Source organism: Bos mutus, chromosome 5 (assembly GCF_027580195.1).
Source record: "Bos mutus isolate GX-2022 chromosome 5, NWIPB_WYAK_1.1, whole genome shotgun sequence".
Classification (NCBI taxonomy): domain Eukaryota; kingdom Metazoa; phylum Chordata; class Mammalia; order Artiodactyla; family Bovidae; genus Bos; species Bos mutus.
In genome coordinates, this window is record NC_091621.1 from 62605519 (window position 1) to 62624457 (window position 18939).

The 18939-nt window shown below is 37.6% G+C and overlaps 1 protein-coding gene across 1 annotated transcript in view; it reads right to left on the bottom strand.

Annotated features, from left to right (window-relative positions):
• Positions 1–18939, bottom strand: part of OTOGL (otogelin like) — a 169905-nt gene that overhangs the window by 85807 nt on the left and 65159 nt on the right. The window contains exons 22-23 of the mRNA XM_070370120.1: positions 11418–11525; positions 10520–10658 (exon numbers count right to left, since the gene is read on the bottom strand). Coding sequence (XP_070226221.1) covers positions 10520–10658; positions 11418–11525 — 247 coding nt within the window. The remainder of the gene's footprint in view (positions 1–10519; positions 10659–11417; positions 11526–18939) is intronic.

The following is an 18939-nucleotide window of genomic DNA, read 5'->3' on the forward strand; positions in this document are numbered from 1 at the left end:
CTCATCCTCTGCTGTCCCCTTCTCCTCCTGCCTTCAATCTTTCCCAGCAGCAGGGTCTTTTCTAATGAGTCAGCTCTTCACATCATGTGGCCAAAGTATTGGAGCTTCAGCTTCAGCATCAGTCCTTCCAATGAATATTCAGGATTGTGTTCCTTTAGGATTGACTGATTTGATCTCCTTGCAGATCAAGAGCTGACTCCAGCACCACAGTTTGAAAGCATCAGTTCTTCAGCACTCAGCCTTCTTTATGGTCCAACTCCCACATCCATAAATGGCTATTGGAAAAACCATATATTTGACTATATGGACCTTTGCTGACAAAGTAATGTCTCTGCTTTTTAATATGCTGTCTAGGTTTGACATACCTTTTCTTCCAAGGAGCAAGTGTCTTTTAATTTCATGGCTGGCGGTCACCATCTGCAGTGATTTTGGAGTCCAAGAAAATTGTGCCATTGTATGAACATTCTTTGGCATTGCCTTTCTTTAGAATTGGAATGAAAACTGATCTTTTCTAATCGTGTAGCCACTGCTGAGTTTTCCAAATTTGCTGACATATTGAGTGCAGCACTTTCATAGAAACATCTTTTAGGATTTGAAACAGCTCAGCTGGAATTCTATCACCTCCTCTAGCTTTGTTTGTAGTGAAGCTTCCTAAGGCCCACTTGACTTCACATTCCAGGATGTCTGGCTCTAAGTGAGTGATCACACCATCATGGTTATCTGGGTCATTAAGATCTTTGTTTGTATAGTTCTTCTGTGTATTCTTGCCACCTTTTCTTAATATCTTCTGCTTCTGTTAGTTCCATACTGTTTCTGTCCTTTATTGTGCCCATCTTTTTATAAAATGTTCCCTTTGTATTTCTAATTTTCTTGAAGAGATCTCTAGTCTTTCTCATTCTATTGTTTTCCTCTATTTCTTTGCATTGTTCACTTAGGAAGGCTTTCTTATCTCTCCTTGCTATTTGTTGGAACTCTGCATCCAGCTGGGTATATCTTTCCTTTTCTCCTTTGCATTTCTTCTTTACTCAGCTATTTGTAAAGCCTCCTCAGACAACTATTTTGCCTTTTTGCATTTACTTTTCTTGGTGATGGTTTTGATCACTGCCTTCTGTACAATGTTATGAACCTCCGTCCATAGTTCTTCAGGCACTCTGTCTATCAGATCTAATCCTTTGAATCTATTAGTCAGTTTCACTGTATAATCATAATGGATTTGAATTAGATTGTACCTGAATGGCCTAGTGGTTTTCCCTACTTTCTTCAATTTAAGTCTGAATTTTGCAATAAGGAGTTCATGATCTCAGCCACAGTCAGCTCCCTGTCTTGTTTTTGCTGACTGTATAGAGCTTCTCCTTCTTTGGCTACAATGAATATAATCGATCTGATTTCGGTGTTGACCATCTGGTGATATCCATGTGTAGAGTCAGCTCTTGTGTTGTTGGAATCGGTGTTTGCTATGACCAGTGTGTTCTTTGACAAAACTCTGTTAGCCTTTGCCCAGCTTCATTTTGTACTCCAAGACCAAACTTGCTTGTTACTCCAGATACCTCTTGACTTCCTACTTTTGCATTGCAGTCTCCTATAATGAAAAGGACATCTTTTTTGGGTGTTAGATCTAGAAGATCTTGTAGGTCTTCATAGAACTTTTCAACTTCAGCTTTTTTAGCATTACTGGTTGGGGCATAGACTTGGATTACTATGATATTGAATGGTTTGCCTTGGAAACGAACCGAGATCATTCTGTCGTTTTTGAGATTGCACGCATGTTCTGCATTTCAGACTCTTTATTAACTATGAGGGCTACTCCATTTCTTCTAAGGGATTCTTGCCCACAGTAGTAGATACAATGGTCATCTGAATTAAATTCGCCCATTCCAGTCCATTTTAGTTCACTGATTCCTAAAATGTTGATGTTCACTCTTGCCATCTCCTGTTTGACCACAGCCAATTTATCTTGATTCATGGACCTAACATTCCGGGTTCCTATGCAAGATTGTTCTTTACAGCATTGGACTTTACTTTCATCATCAGACGCATCCACAACTGGGTGTTTCCACTTTGGCTTAACCATTTCATTCCTTCTGGAGCTATTTCTTCTCTCTTCTCTAGTAGCATACAGGGCACCTATTGACCTGGGGAGTTCATCTTTCAGTGTCATATCTTTTTGCCTTTTCATACTTTTCATTTATCATTACAGTTCAAATTTATCAACCAGTTTCTTCCCATCAAATATCCAATAAGATATGTCACTTAAGGAAATTGTAAAAGAGATGTTTTTCATTTAGACAATATCTTTTGTTGTATTTTCAGGAGTTCTCTGGCTAAATAATTATTTGCCTAAAGATAAAATCAAAATAAATATAAAACTTTGATACTGTGTTAGTAAATAAAATAATGCATATGATATGAGGGCTTACTTTGAACTTTACATGCATGATCTCATTTAAGTCTTATCACAGTTCTTGAATTATGTATTATCTCCATTTTATAGATAAAGAAACAGAGGTTAAGGATTAAATGAATGTCCAAAGTCACTTAGCTAAATAAGAACAGAGTTCAAAACCCTGTTTTTTCTTAATGCAACTTCTAGAGAAATTAGGAAGAGTTTAGAAATGGTTGAGGAGAAAATTCAATTGTAGGTTATAGGGAATGTTTAGTTTCAGAGAATGTTATGTAATCTCTCACACTCTAAATCTAACCTGCTCTCCATCTCCTCACCCTCACCTGCCTTCAGCTACTCCCCTCTCCAATCTACTAAGAACTCACTCTCTGGAAACACGGTTTCTGATTTTGTATCCCATTTTCATGAATTGGTTTCAATAGTTCTATAGATCCTGGAAGTTCATTGTAAAAGATTGTTTTGAGTATGCATAATTTTCTAGAAAGAAAAGCCATGGTTTTCATTACATCTTTGAAGTCCTTATCGCTATGAAAGTTAAAGCCCCAATGCTCTGAGCCCTTCCACTAACTTGTGAAAGGTGGGATATCATAGAAAGGAAAGTGACAATTCTCTCAAGCGTCTGGAAATCATATAGGTCTTGATATAAATTCTCCATACTTAGTTTTTTATATCACCAACAATATGAATATTAGCACAGCATATTTCTTGGTTTGGCCAAATTCTGTCTTATTAGGAATTACTATAGCACATTGCCTAGAAGACAGGTTTACATGAATGCTGTTGACAGAGTAATTAATGTGTCTCTTTGTGACCCAGTTTTCCTTCCTTCATAGGAACTGAGAACTTTTTCTTCTTCTTAACAATTCTTTTCGAAAGTATTGCCTAAATTTTGAAAAGAAGAATAATAAGGGTCATTAAGATGATTATGGCATTGTATTACTCAAAAAAAATAAATAATGCCATACTTTTATGCCCTTATGAATGATTTTCAAAGAAGAAACATATATATCATCAGGGTTTTGTTTTGCTTCCTCTCTGTTGTTGTTATTCAGTCAGTCATGTCTGACCCTTTGTGACCCTATGGACTCCGCACACCAGGCTTCCCCATCTTTCACCATCTCCCAGAGTTTGCTCAAACTCATGTCCATTGAATCAGTGATGCCATCCAATCATCTCATCCACTGTCATCCCCTTCTCCTCCTGCCTTCAGTCTTTCCCAGCAGCAGGGTCTTTTGCAATGAGTCAGTTCTTTGCAACCGGTGGCCAAAGTATTGGAGTTTCAGCTTCAGCATCAGTCCTTCCAATGAATATTCAGGATTGATTTCCTTTAGGATTGACTGGTTTGATCTCCTTGCAGTCCAAGGGACTCTCAAGAGTCTTCTCCAGCACCACAGTTTGAAAGCATCAATTCTTTGGCACTCAGCCTTCTTTATGCTCCAACTCTCACATCCATACATGACTACTGGAAAAACCAAGCTTTGACTATAAGAACCTTTGTCAGCAAGAGTTATTAGATTAAGGGATCTGAAAAGCTGGCTGCAAGGATTTCTATTGCCATTACATTTCCATTACTATTAATTAAAGTGCCTCAGTATTAGCTTTAGTCTGTATATTAACTCAGAAATGCCAAGAAGTAGTCTATATTGTATGGTCTGCCTGGTAATATCATGTTATGCTGACAGTAACTTGAAACAATATCGATTCCTATGAGCCATGTTTCTCCAAATTCCATTTCTAATATATTTCAAGCTAATATTAGGTTTGAAGATAATGCTACAGAGTTGCCAAGCAACACAGTAAGAAATGATTACAAAACTAGAGTAAAAAGGTCAAGAGCCATGTGTCACATGGATTCCTCAAAACGTCTATGTTTAGGTACTGAAAACATTGACAGAGAATATTCTCCCAACTGATTCTGAACTATAAAACATCAGTACCTCTCAAGGTAATATATTATTTTACTTGACATGTCAGTTTAAGACTTGTCATAGTCCCAGCCCCTTTGAAGGATAACTATACCACGGAAAGTCACTGCTGATACAGCAGCCTCAGGCAGCCATGCTTCATGTTCCACAGCTGAATGGCCTCAAAGCAGCACTTTCTTTGATGGGCCAAGGGACTGTATTGCGCATACACACACACACACACACACATACACACACACACACAGACAACTCTAGCCAATTAGATTATCTCTCACATTTCACCCAAAAGGAAAAGACAGGAAGCAAAAGATCATACGCTTATTTTTTAAAAGAAATGCTTACATCTCAACTGTACAATGTGTTTTGGTCTTTAATTTGTTCTTTACTTTTATCATTTTCTTTTTCACTTACTTATAGTCCCTGAATATACATTTAAAATTTTACTAGTTAATTCCATCATCTCTTTCATAACCTCTGGAAGACAGAAAATATTTTTATTTTATGGGGGATAAATTTTATTCACAGTGAAATTTTCATATAATGTTTACATGCTACTTCTTTTTCTCTCTCTTTTGAAGTGCCACACTGTTTTATAATTACTGTGCCATTAATTTTCATTTTACTCTTATTTGACAGAGAAAGCTCCATCTAGATCTTTATATTTGCTTAAATAGAGTGTAATGATTTCCTTTGACTTCTTTTCCTCTCTGTTTTCATTTCCCTAGATAGACAGACGGATGGATGATGAATAGATAAATACATACACACATATACAAATACATACAGGTCTACCCTTCAAGATATTATGAGATTACAAGCAACTAAGAATCTTATAGAGAAGATAGACATGAAAATATGGAACTTGTGCGACCTAGTGTTTTAAGAAAGAGCCCACCAGAAGAGCCTGAGGAGGGGTCAGAGACAAAGACCAGCAGAGGCGGAAGAAATACCTCAGAGAATACAAAGCAAGAAGTACTTCCAAAAAGGAAGATAAGCATTAAAAAGTTTGAACTGGATTTTGCAAATGTCATCATTAACTTTTACAGTTGCAATTTTATATGGATCTCGTGATTTGGTGATTTAGACTCTCTCACACCAGTCTAAATTTTGAAGGAGGCAAGACTCATATCTATGTTGCACATCCTTTACCTTCACTTTTCAGCATAGGTCCTGACACACAGAAATCACACAGAAAAATAGTGATATGAAAAATGATGCAAGGTACAAACATTTGAGAGCAGTATTAGAAGGCTTTTCAGAGACCAGGAGAGCACCAAACGTTTGTGGTATCAACTGAACAGAATGCTGAAAAATCAAATCTAGAACAAGTTATAGGAAGAAAACTAGCAGGGCTGTGGCTTGTCATAGACAATGGAAGCAAAGTTTGACTCTGAAATCTGGGAGTTGGAATATTAAATTTCTCACTTTTGCTAAAAACACCCAGTGTTCTCTTTCTCTGAGCTTATAGCACAGGTCAAGTTGCTGTTTGCTTTCTCAACTCTCTTTACTCTTAAAAAAGTCTTACCTCAGGAAATACAATTATGACTTTGTCATAGGTCTGCTGCACTATACGTAAAAAATAATGGGCTATATTCCAAGCGCTATTTACAGTATAGTACAGTATAACATAAACAGCCTCAAAATGAATAAAATAGCAGAGAACCTGAATTTTTAAAGTTTGATAAACATAAACAAAGATAGGGTAAGTATTTGCTTGGAACTGTTTCCTAAGACTCCACAATCCAGAGATTAAAAAACAGGTTTACTATTCCTTTGAATGTCAGAGTCAAGTAACATTATACTTTAAGATAAAGTTGAGTAAGTATTAATTTTTAAAAGTCCAATTGGCAAATAAAAGTGAAATTTTTATGAATTAGATTACTATATCCTTCATAGGGCCCAAAAAAGTAAATGATAAGTTTTACCAAATAAAAATGCTTTACAAATGACAAAGATAAAGCCTAGAATTTGTAATCAAGACAGGGAGGAAAGAGAGCTGCCTGACAAAGAAGAAGGAATTAAATATGCTATCCACAGAAGTGAATGCTGCCTCTGAAAAAGCAGCAAGTCAATGAATGGTGTTGGCAGTCATTCTATCCTTCTCAAAGGAAACGTTGATTCTCAAAAAAAAAAAAAAAAAAAACCTTGCCATGAAAAAGAGAAGCAGATTGAATAAGGAAAAAAAAAATTATAAAACTATTGCAGTAGAAAATCTCAAGCATTGAAAAATTTACTATCTGACATGATAACATTTCAAAGCCATGACTACTAGGCTGCATTTGTTAATCACTAATTTGTCTTTGGTATGAAATAATTATCTACTCCGTAGTCAACTAAACTATTTCTTGGCTTGTCAAAAATATGTTGGTCAAACTAACCCATCCATTCTGGGGTCCTGGTTCTGGTTTATTAATTTCAATAAATATGCTCATTATAATACAATCAATAATTCACTAGTATAATTCTAATTAATTACTAACATAAGTTTTCTTTTCTTAATTTTCAAAGATTATTTTTTGTAAGCACATTTTATTTTTTTAAAGAACATTATTAAATAAAAAAGCATAATTCTGCTTGGCAGAGGAAAAAAAATATATACAATTCTAAAACTTACAACTTTAGATTTTTCATACTCTTTATACCTAATTTTTGCTACATGAACCCTAATGATAGATCTTAACCCAGATATTTAACATTTTATCCAAATGTTGGACTGATACTTCCTGCGACATGTCTTCTCACTTACAGGTAGGCATATCTCATTAAAACTTGAGACTGAATATGATGTATGTATTTTTACAGAAGAATATAGCAGCAAATTAAAGTGATGAGAGGAAATGGGGTTTACAAACCTGAAAACCAAACTTTAATGGCTCTCGCCTGCCAAATAAAATGGCACTCTTATATTCAGTACCAATAAAAATGACTGTTATCATCATTCAGCATCAGATATAAGAAGATAATTTCATTTTGTCAGGAATCAGAATTGAGACAAATATTCTACTTTCTGCACAGTCACTTTTCTGTATACTTGAAACTAACATAATATAGTGAATTAATTATACTTCAATTAAGAAAAATCATTATTTGAAAATACAATGGAAAATACTATGATTTCTCTACTGCAAAGACAGATGAGTTAAGGAAGAGCCAGGCAGATCAAATAAGTAGTTATTAAGGGTTTGCTAAATGCCCAGCATTTTGCAAAATGATGGAGGGGAAGGAAAAAAGAAATATAGAGTATGATCCCTGTTGTCAAAACTTCAGAATTTTCTTGGAGAAATCTACCCTAATATATAGAGAAGGAACGTCTTTGCTAGCACAGTTTACATTTAATAGGCCCTGAAAATTGCGTACTAAAGAATGAAATGATAATATATGGGCAAAGGCCACACACTGGAAAATGTTTACAAAGATGGTAATACACAGACAAGGTTTAAAATGCTTTCAGTAAATACTTCTAAATAATTTTTCCATACACAAAGTGAAAACAAATTTGGCAGAATTTTTGCTTTGCTACTTAAAATGAAACCACGAAAAGCATCATTAATTAACCTTAATGATATATTCAGTGTTTGATACAGTATTGTCAACGGATTGATGGTCATATTTGATACAGTATTGTCCATGATACTTTGTTTTTTCTGGATATGACAAAGTTTACTATTCAGAAGAAGAGGAGAATTTCAAAAATAGTTACAATTGGTGTTTTAAAGAAGGAAATGATTTACATTCTTCCTATTCAAAGAGTGGACAATGGACATGAAACATCAGAGTAGTTTATTTAAAATTGCAGACTCCAAGATACTGCTCCAAACACATAAAATCAGAACCTAGATTTTACCAAGATTTCCAAGTTATATGCATACATAATAAAGTTTAAGAACACTGCTCTATATACTTCATGTTGAAGGCATGTGTATGCATGTATAACAAATATAAGATTACTAATTAAGTGTAACTTTTTGAATTCTACCCTCTTAAAAAATGGTTAAAAACAGAGCAAGTAATTTTTTTAGCTCTTATAATACAACCATAATTGTGCTAGCCCTAGTGAGGAACCCAAAAGAAGTGTAACACTGAACCCTGACATAAAATGATACATGACCTAACTGAGCATATAAAATAATCAGAATGTAATGGATTGCTTACTTTTGACATGAGGACTATCAAATATTGTAGGATGAGTAAGAACAGAACAGATAAATATGAACTAGAAAAGTCACTTTGAGGGAGTAGAGCCAATCAGGTACAGAAAAATACCCTGAGAAAAACCCTTGAAGGATTTTCCTGAGAAGTTCAATTTTATGGAAGCCAGTAAATGGGAGTCAGCAGCAGTTCTTAAAAAGCAATGACATGATAGCAATGTGAGTCTTAGAAAGGTTAACAGAATGAAAAATATGTATTATGATAGGGATGAACTTGAGTCAGAAGACAGCCTCGAAGTTGAAGGTCAAAGCTGTCCATGTCAATTTGGAACTCATCAGCTTGTAGGTGAGGTTAAGATTAAAGAGGTGGATGAACTTAAGCATTAGGAGAAAAGGAGAGAGACCCAAGCACAGACATCCCGTTTAGTAAACATTCAGTGGACAAGTGTTCCCAGCATGGTGCCCAGCACTACTAAAACAATGGTGACTAGGGTTTGGTCCTTGCCCTGAAGGGGCCAACTCCGTCATCTATGGTTTAGGACTTATGCAAAAAGAAAAGGCAACAAAGAGACAAAGAAGGAACCAGAAGAGATAGTGAAGGACTACAAGAGCGTAACAGCCAGAAATGCAAAAGAAGAGGGTTCTTAAGGAACATCAGAACACCTAAATATCAAGGGAAGCAAGGACTTGGTATAAAATCAGTCTGAAACATTATGAGGGAAAAAAAAAAGTATCAGTTTATGCATTCAAATCTCTAAATTGCTTTTTACTTTTCCAGGCTTCTCAATTGACAACCTAAACTTCAAGAGGTAAGAAAATCTTCATGTAAAATTATTTGCTAAATACTTGTTTGAAGAGGACAAATACTCATAGAATGGATATGTATTCTCTGTGCCTTTCCTGTGCTCCAAGATAAAACCACACACACACACACACACACCCTACAGGCAACTTGTCATCTTCTATAATTTTCTAACTGCCAAATTCATTCCAAGGGATTTATTCTTTAAGAAACTTAAAACTGTTCATAAAGGAGGCTAAAAATAGTACTGAAAGGGAAACTCAGTGGTTTCCCTTGAAACATAGCAGGAGATTTGCTTAAGTCTGGAAGGCTATGATTTACTGTTTGTTTTTTATTTAAAATAACTAATACAAAATGGGAATGTGCCTACTTTCCTGACATATGCTAAAAACATAAAAGCCTTACCCAGAAGAAAACACACATTCAAGAAAATCACAGGTTACCTTGCTGGATGAAAAGATGTTATTTTGCTTATTCTTGGGCAACTTCTTCCTAAAACTTTTAAGGATTCTATCAGATATACAAAGCCCAGGGTTTAACCAAAGCATATCAACAAAATAGCATGTCTAGAAATGAGAATAATGTCATTTTAATTGCTACAACTATAAACAAATACATGGTCCAATACATGATTTAATGTGCTATATTTACATTCACCAAATTAAACAAAGAAAAATAAAAATGGTTGATATTTACTGAGCAGTTACTAAATAGTAAGTACTATATGCAAGCTTTACATATATTTATTTCATTCAACCCTGAGAACTACCCCTGGGAGATAGGGACAATTATTATCCTCATTTTACAAATGAGAAGTCAGAGGCACAGAAAGGTTATGAAATTAGCTCATCACTTACAAATAATAAAACTTAGCAGTTAGTTAAGGAAATTAATTTAAAATTGCTGTAGCTTTTAGAAGTTTTACTAATGATATGTAGATGTGCTATGTCACGGGTCTACCATACTTGTTTTCTACACGCTCTACATAACTGTAACTAAAGCAAGCAATTGTGACATTGGCTTCCCAGGTGGCTCAGCGGTAAAAGCAACCGCCTGCAATGCAGGAAACCTCGGCTTGATCCCCGGGTCAGGAAGATACCCCGGAGAAGGAAATGGCAACCTACTCCAGTATTCTTGCATGGGAAATCCCATGGATAGAAGAGCCTGGAGGGCTATGGTCTATGGGGTGGCAAACAGTAGGACATGACTTAGTGACCAAACAGCAATAACAACTGTGACATACCTTTATCAAAAATACCTGGCAATCACTGATATAATCATATTCCAGTCCATCAAAAGAATGATAATGCCGGTCCCCATATATTGTGCATACTGCTGGGCATGGATAATATGAGCAATTGAACATTCCTCGTCGACAAACACTATTAGAAAACAACATCAACATTGTTACCTTTCTAGGAAATGCGGCTCTAATTAGTATTTTTCAGGGAGCATAAGTATTGGAAGGTTTGTATTGAAGGGTATTCACTGTGTCAATAGCGCTTATAAATATGGCCAATTCTTTCTGATAACATTTTATTACAGGGTTAGATAAGGCATATATTTACCACTCTGTCTTAAGACATCACAAACAAGCCTAGAAATTGTGCCCTGGTCACTTGAAAACAGGTGATGGAATGAAAAACTAAAGATACACCTGCCGGTCGCCAAAAGACTACAATGTTATCTCTTTTCCTTGAGTCCATTTCAATACCTTTTGTTGTTATTGTTCAGTCACAGACAGGACTTATTCACAAGCTTGATTTTTTATCCACATTTCAAGGACACTGTATTTTAATTTTATTTTATGGTATTCTTTTGGATTATTTTCAAACAAAATTTTCCATCAAACATGACCTTCTCTTTGGAACATTTATTATTTATAAATTTGAGATATGTTTTTCCTATTATATTTTCAAATTATCATAGTTCATTTTTTGCTTCTTGGTCAAACAAATAGGCATAAAAATAATGATCCCCCTGTATGTAGTAGCTTCCCATTAACTCCTGAAGGCCTTTAAAATCGTATTTACTCAGATTTGGTTTGCTTTCTTATGAAATTCGTCACATTAAGTAAATACAACATGAGTGAAACTAGCACAATTTCTTAGAGAAGTTGTGAAATAAACGGATCTCATTACCAGGTATAGCATGGTGTAGCAATCACTTCTCCTGAGAGGTACTCCCAATCTTTCCAAATACAGGGACAGCTTTCAGGAATGTAACACTTTCCTTTGTGCTCTGCCATCCTTTCCAGTGAAGAAGCAAATTCTATTTAATATCAACTACCAATTTCAGTTTTTAAAAAAATCAGCAATCTTGTCATATTCAAAATCGTCTATATTGGTTACAACAGTTGTAAGCATGTTCTATCTAACCTATGGAAGAGTCAAATCCAGTCTTTCTCCCCCTATTTTACCACACAGTATCTTTCATATCACAGAAATAAAGGCCAGGCAAATGACTGGATGCAATATTTTAAACTTTTTGCTATCGCTTAGTACAATAAAACAGAGACAGGAGCCTAAATTTCTGGGTAACATGCGGTATTCTGAAAAGACAATTAAAGAGGAAGGAAGGCTACCTTTCTTCAATATTTGCTTCAAATATTAACACAGAAGTCAGGAATCCTGACTTCTTGCCTCCGCTCTCAAATATAAATAATCACCTATGTTCCCCTAGTTCTCTGCTTCCTCACTCACAGTTCATCTAACACAGTAAAGTGAGTCTTTATTTAATGTGTATGTTGTCCACTTGACTTTAAGTTTCACTCCAAAAGACCATGAATATCCTGCTAATGGTTGTGTTCCAATGTCTAGCACAGAGCAGACCCTCAGTAGTTGCGTAAAGGTGAAGGTGTGAAACTATCTATATGAATGATGCATCATCTCATTCGGTTTGCTTTCTTTAGACAACAATGCCCTGAAGCCCATAATTTCTCCCCTTAACCTTCCCAAACTTTCAGTCACTTTCCCTGAGCACAGCATCTTCTGCCTAGAAAACTAAAAGATCTTTTTCTCACCACTGAAGATCCAGTTTAGTGCAATCTTTTATGTACCACACTCCCTATACGCAGCAATCTATACAAACCTTTATTGGAGGGGTCATCCAATGAACTGCAAGTAATTCATTAAATGTCTTATAGAGAAAACAATAACAAAAACTAGTATTTTGGAGTGTTAACCATGGCCCAGCCATTGTTTCACTCACTTTACATGTATCATTGACTCATCTAATCCTAATGACAATTCCATAAGGTAGATTCTATTGTTTTCTTACATGCGTGTGTTCTAGTACTGTCTTCCCTATATCTTAACAAAATGTCCCACACATTAGGTAGTTTGTAAACACTGGATGTTGAATTGTTTAGATAAGGGATGCCTCACTGAACTGCACCAAATTTTTTTTTTTTAATTCTCATTTCTTTTATTTCCTAAAGTATCATTCACTTCAGTTGTTAATTGAAGTATAGCTGATTCAATGGCCATCTGGTGATGTCCATGTGTAGAGTCACCTCTTGTGTTGTTGGAAGAGGGTGTTTGCTATGGCCAGTGTGTTCTCCTAGCAAAACTCTGTTAGCCTTTGATTTGTAATATTATATTAGCTTCTGGTGTACAGCATAGTGATTCAGTATTTTTGTAGATTATACTACATTAAATGTGATAAATACAATTCTTATACAACCAGCCAAAGTAGTGGTTTTAAATGGTTATGCTGATGACTGATGAGTTTTTCATAACACATAACATAATCAAACATAACATAACATAATCAAAACTGGAAGAAGGAAGAAGAGAGCTGTAAATCACTATGAGTTGTCTGCTTTAAGCAGGTTTGGGAAGTGGGGTTAGTCATAAAATAAACATTTGCTGAGCACCTACCATATGACTGGTGTGCTGCATATACTCAACCATCTATGAAGTAGATAGTACATTTGTTTTAAAAAAAAAAAAAAAAAAAACAAAGTTGAGACTCCACGTGGTTAAGATTTACCCTGAGGTACTTTAGCTAATAAGAAAGAGGGTCAGCATTTTATCCCGGTTTTGTACGTCTCTTTCTGCTATATTACTTTACATTTATTTAACCCACAGTGATTTCTAAACTAAAGTTCATTTGTACTTGAAAAACTGCTGGGACTATAAGAAGCCCCACAAAAACAAGTGATACCAGGCTTATCGTCCTAAAATAAGCCCCCCAAGTCACATGGAAGTCAATCCAAATCATAGTACCATAAGCAACTTTATAATAGAAAGTTCTATGTTACAAAATTATTTCTAAACAGGCAGAAGACTCTTCATCAATTCAAACTTTATTTATTTCAATAAAACAAGAGAAGGTGGAAGAAAATGACTTTAAGTTTTTATAATAAAATTTGACCAATAAATTAATCATTATTGAAATAAAAGTCAAAGAGGACAGCAAATAGATATTTTCTAAAATAATAGCATCAACCACAAGCATATGAAACAAAATTAGGACGTAGTTTTATCTAATCATCCATGCATCCCTGAGTCATAATCAAGTCAAATAAATCAAGTAATGTTGTAGGGCTCAATTAGTTTACTATAAAACAAAGGTTTTATTTCCTTTGTCCTTTTTACTAAAATGCCTTCCTTGCTTGTCTGCTCTATGGTCTGCTTTCTACCTGCCTTTATTTTCCCATGCAAGGTTTTGTTCTTCCACACTCCTTCTGTGTCCTTTCTTTAATAAAGAGATTGATACAGTCCCAAGTTACTTGTCTCTTCAACCTATTTCAGGTGGGGACCATTTAGACAAATGTGAATCTCCTGGGAAACAGACCACAAAACCTCTCTCTTCTTTGCTCCTGGCTGATATGAATTGAGCTCAGAAATCACTTTGTGTGAATATGTTCATCGAGAAAGAATGGGTGACCTGTTTGCCTTAGGTGGCTCTCCCTCTGTGCACTGCTTCTATTCATCATCAGAAGAGGGAAGGCCAGTGAGGCCAGATTCCACGTGTGCCTGCGAGGACATGAATAGCCACCAGATTCTGTATTTACCTTCCATGAGTACTAGGGATTTCTGCTACTAAAGGAAATTTACAAAGGTAAGAGTAAATTATGCTTCCATAAAATAAAAGTGAAAGAAAGTGAAAGTCACTCAGGCGTGTCCAACTCTTTGCAACCCCATGGACTATACAGTCCATGGAATTCTCCAGGCCAGAATACTGGAGTGGGTAGCCTCTCCCTTCTCCAGGGGATCTTCCCAACCCAGGGATCAAACCCAGGTCTCCAAAATTACAGGCGGATTCTTTACCAGATGAGCCACAAGAGAAGCCCGTCATAAAATAGTCACCCATATTTATTGAGTATACACACATGTGCACAAATACACAAACATGCCACATTTCACAATGCTTAATTGGGTCTTTAGAGGAACTTGCAGAAAAAGCATTCAGCTAATACCTACAGGGCTGGGATCTGAAACAAGTGTGTCTGAAGCCAGAGCTCCCACTGTTACCCACTGCCCTAAACAACCTCAACACACCACTTTATGTAATATCCATTAGATAAGGAAACTGGTATTAATAATATAACTTAACATCAACAATAGTAATAGCCAACAGAATATACAGAAGAGGGGCAGTCCCAAAATGGCAGAGGAATAGGATGGGGAGACCACTTTCTCCCCCACAAATTCATCAAAAGATCATTTGAATGCTAAGCAACTTCCACAAAACAACTTCTGAACGCTGGCAGAGGACACCAGGCACCCAGAAAGGCAGCCTGTTCCCTTCAAAATGAGGTAGGACAAAATATAAAAGACAAAAAGAGAGACAAAAGAGAAGGACAGAGACCCATCCTGAGGAGGGAGTCGTGAAGGAGGACAAGTTTCCAAATAGCAGGTAAACTCTCTCACCCTGGGTCTGTGGGGAGTTATGGAATCTCAGAGGGCAACATAAATAGGGGGAGAGGTGGTGTGGAAAAAACACAAAATCCAGAGAATATGTGCCTAACTGCAACTCCCGGCAGAGAAGTAGCCCAGACGCTCGCATCTGCCACCCATGAGCGGGGACTGGACAGGGAGGCACGGGTTGCATCATTGGTGCTTAGGGTAAGGACTGGGCCTGAATGCCCTGAGGACAACCTGAGGGAGCTAATGTAAGATAGCAACCCAAACTGTGGGATAGCCAGAGAGAGACAGAGAAAGAGAACTTTCCCGCCAAAGGCTCTAAACTAACACGCAGCCTGGCCGGCTCACAGAACAAAGGATTGAGCGAATATCAAAGGAGAGTTAGCTGGCTGCGTGCAGGCCTCTCCTCTCCACGCCTTCTGCCAGAGGTGGAGAGGCAGGCGTACAACAGCCAGAGCCGGAAGGCAAGGGGCAATCTCAGCCTCAGAAATGGCATCCTCCACCAAACTGTGAGCAGGCTCCCAATTGCTAACCAAGTCTTCCTGGGATCTTGGACGGTTGACATCTGCCAGGAGGATCGAAGCCTGACATCAGCTCCCCAGAGGAGACACGGCACAGCTGAGACGGTGCTCTCGCAGTGCACCTGGGGAACCGAGCGGCCAGGACTAGGGAGGTGATTAAGATGCACAGACCACCTCGGACAGTGTGCTCGCAAAGCAGTTGGCCTCCTGAGCTGCTCAAACCTGGGAAAGGCACAAAACGCACACCCAACCAAGTCTGTGCCCTTGTGGAGTACCCGAGAACCTGAACCTGAGTGGCTTAGACCTGGGAAGTGCATGAAATGTCGGGTCTGCTTTGGACAGCACCCCTGTAGAGCAACCTGGAGCCTGAGCAACATAGACCCGGAGAGCACACGCTCCATGAGCTGGGGCAAACCCAGTATGGTCCATACACTGCAAGCACTCCCCATACGTGCAAGTGAAATTTGTTTGCAGTGTTCCTCCCTCCCCACAACACAACTGAACAAGTGAGCTTAAATAAGTGACCACCTTCACCCGCTTGTGTCAGGGTGGAAATTAGACACTGAAGAGACTTGTAAACAGAGGAAGCCAAAATAAAACAAAGAAGAGGGAACTGCTCTGGAAGTCACAGGTGCAACAGATTAAAATCCTGTAGTTAACATTGACTAAGCATTAAAAAGGGCTTATAAACCTAGAGAAGAAGTATAATCTGGAAAAAGGAACTATCTGAAACTGAACTGACCCCACACTGCCCACAACAGCTCCAGAGAAATTCCTAGACATATATTTACTATTATCATTTTATTTTATTTTATTTTTAAACTTTACATAATTGTATTAGTTTTGCCAAATATCAAAATGAATCCGCCACAGGTATACATGTGTTCCCCATCCTGAACCTTCCTCCCTCCTCCCTCCCCATACCATCCCTCTGGGTCATCCCAGTGCACCAGCCCCAAGCATCCAGTATCATGCATCAAACCTGGACTGGCAACTCGTTTCTTACATGATATTTTACATGTTTCAATGTCATTTTTTTATTTGTAAAATTTTTTTTATTTTTAAGTTCTTTATTACTCATTTAATTTTCATTTTTATAACCTATTATTACCTTTCAAAAAAAGGCATTATTTTTAAAGCAAATTTCATATATATATATTTATAATTTTTGTGATTGACTTTGTTTTGTATTTTTAATATATTTTTGAGGGTCTAACCTCTAGATTTTAAATCTTTGCTTTGTGGTATTTGGTATCAATTTTGTACCTTTAAGAATCTAATCTTCAGTATCCATTTTCACTTAGGGGTGTGATTACTGGCTTGATTGCTCTCTCCCCTTTTGACTTTCCCCCAGGTCACCTCTATCTCCTCCCTCTCCCTTATCTTCTCTACTTAAATCTGTGAATCTCTCTGAGTATTCTGGGCCGTGGAGAACACTTAGGGAACTGATTACTGGCTAGATTGGTCTCTTCCCTTTTGACTCCCCCTATTCTCCTCCAACCAGTCCATTCTGAAGGAGATCAGCCCTGGGATTTCTTTGGAGGGAATGATGCTAAAGCTGAAACTCCAGTACTTTGGCCACCTCATGCGAAGAGTTGACTCATTGGAAAAGACTCTGATGCTGGGAGGGATTAGGGGCAGGAGGAGAAGGGGATGACAGAGGATGAGATGGCTGGATGGCATCACTGACTCGATGCACATGAGTCTGGGTGAACTCCGGGAATTGGTGATGGACAGAGAGGCCTGGCGTGCTGCGATTCATGGGGTCGCAAAGAGTCGGACATGACTGAGTGACTGATCTGATCTGATCTGATTTTCCTCCTGGTCACCTCTATCTCCCTCCTCACTCTTCTTTTCTCTATGTAACTCCATGAACCTCTCTGGGTGTTCCAGACTGTGGAGAGCACATAGGGAATTGATTACTGGCTAGATTGCTCTCTCCCCTTTTGATTCCCCCTCTTCTCCTCCTGGTCACCTCTATCTCCCTCCTCCCTTTTCTCTTCTCCATGTAATTCTGTAAACCTCTCTGGGTGTCCCTCACTGTGGAGAATCTTTTCACCATTAACCTAGATGTTTTATCATCTGTGCTGTATGGATGGAGAAGTCTTGAGGCTACTGTAAGAATAAGACTGAAAGCCAGAGGCAGGAGGCTTAAGTCCAAAACCTGAGAACACCAGAAAACTCCTGATTCCAAGGAACGTTAACTGACAAGAGCTCATCCAAAAGCCTCCATACCTACACTGAAACCAAGCTCCACCCAAGAACCAACAAGTTCCAGAGCAAGACATACCACACTAATCTCTAGCAACACAGCAACACAGCCCTGAGCATTAAAGTATAGGCTGCCCAAAGTCATGCCAAACCCAGAGACACCTCAAAACTCTCTACTAGACACTTCATTGCACTCCAGAGAGAAGAGATCCAACTCCAACCACCAGAACACCGATGCAAGCTTCCCTAACCAGGAAACCTTGACAAGACACTAGTCCAACCCCACCCACAGGGAAAAACCTTGGCAATAAAGAGGAACCACAAATTTTCAGCCTACAGAAAGGCCATCCCAAACACAGCAATCTAAACAAAATGAAAAGGCAGAGAAATATTCAGCAGGTAAAGGAACATGATAAGTGCCCACCCAAACCAAACAAGAGGAGGAGATAGGGAGTCTACCTGAAAAAGAATTCAGAATAATGATAGGAAGAATGATCCAATATCTTGAAAACAAAATGGAGTTACAGATAAAAAGACTGGAGACAAGGATTGAGAAGATGCAAGAAATGTTTAACAAGGACCTAGAAGAAATTAAAAAAGAGTTAATCAATAATGAATAATGCAATAACTGAGATCAAAAGCACTCTGGAGAGAACCAACAGTAGAATAACCGAGGCAGAAGATAGGCTAAGTGAGGTGGAAAATAGGATGGTGGAAATAAAAGAAGCAGAGAGGAAAAAGAATTAAAAGAAATGAGGATAACCTCAGAGATCTCTGGGACAATGTTAAATGCCCCAACATTCAAATCATAGGAGTCCCAGAAGAAGACGACAAAAAGAAAGGCCATGAGAAAATACTTGAGGAGATAATATTTGAAAACTTCCCTAAAATGGGGAAGGAAATAGCCACACAAATCCAAGAAACACAGAGAGTCCCAAACAGGATAAACCCAAGGCAAAACACCCCAAGACACATATTAATCAAATTAATGAAAATCAAACACAAACAGCAAATATTAAAAGCAGCAAGGGAAAAGCAACAAATAACACACAAGGGGA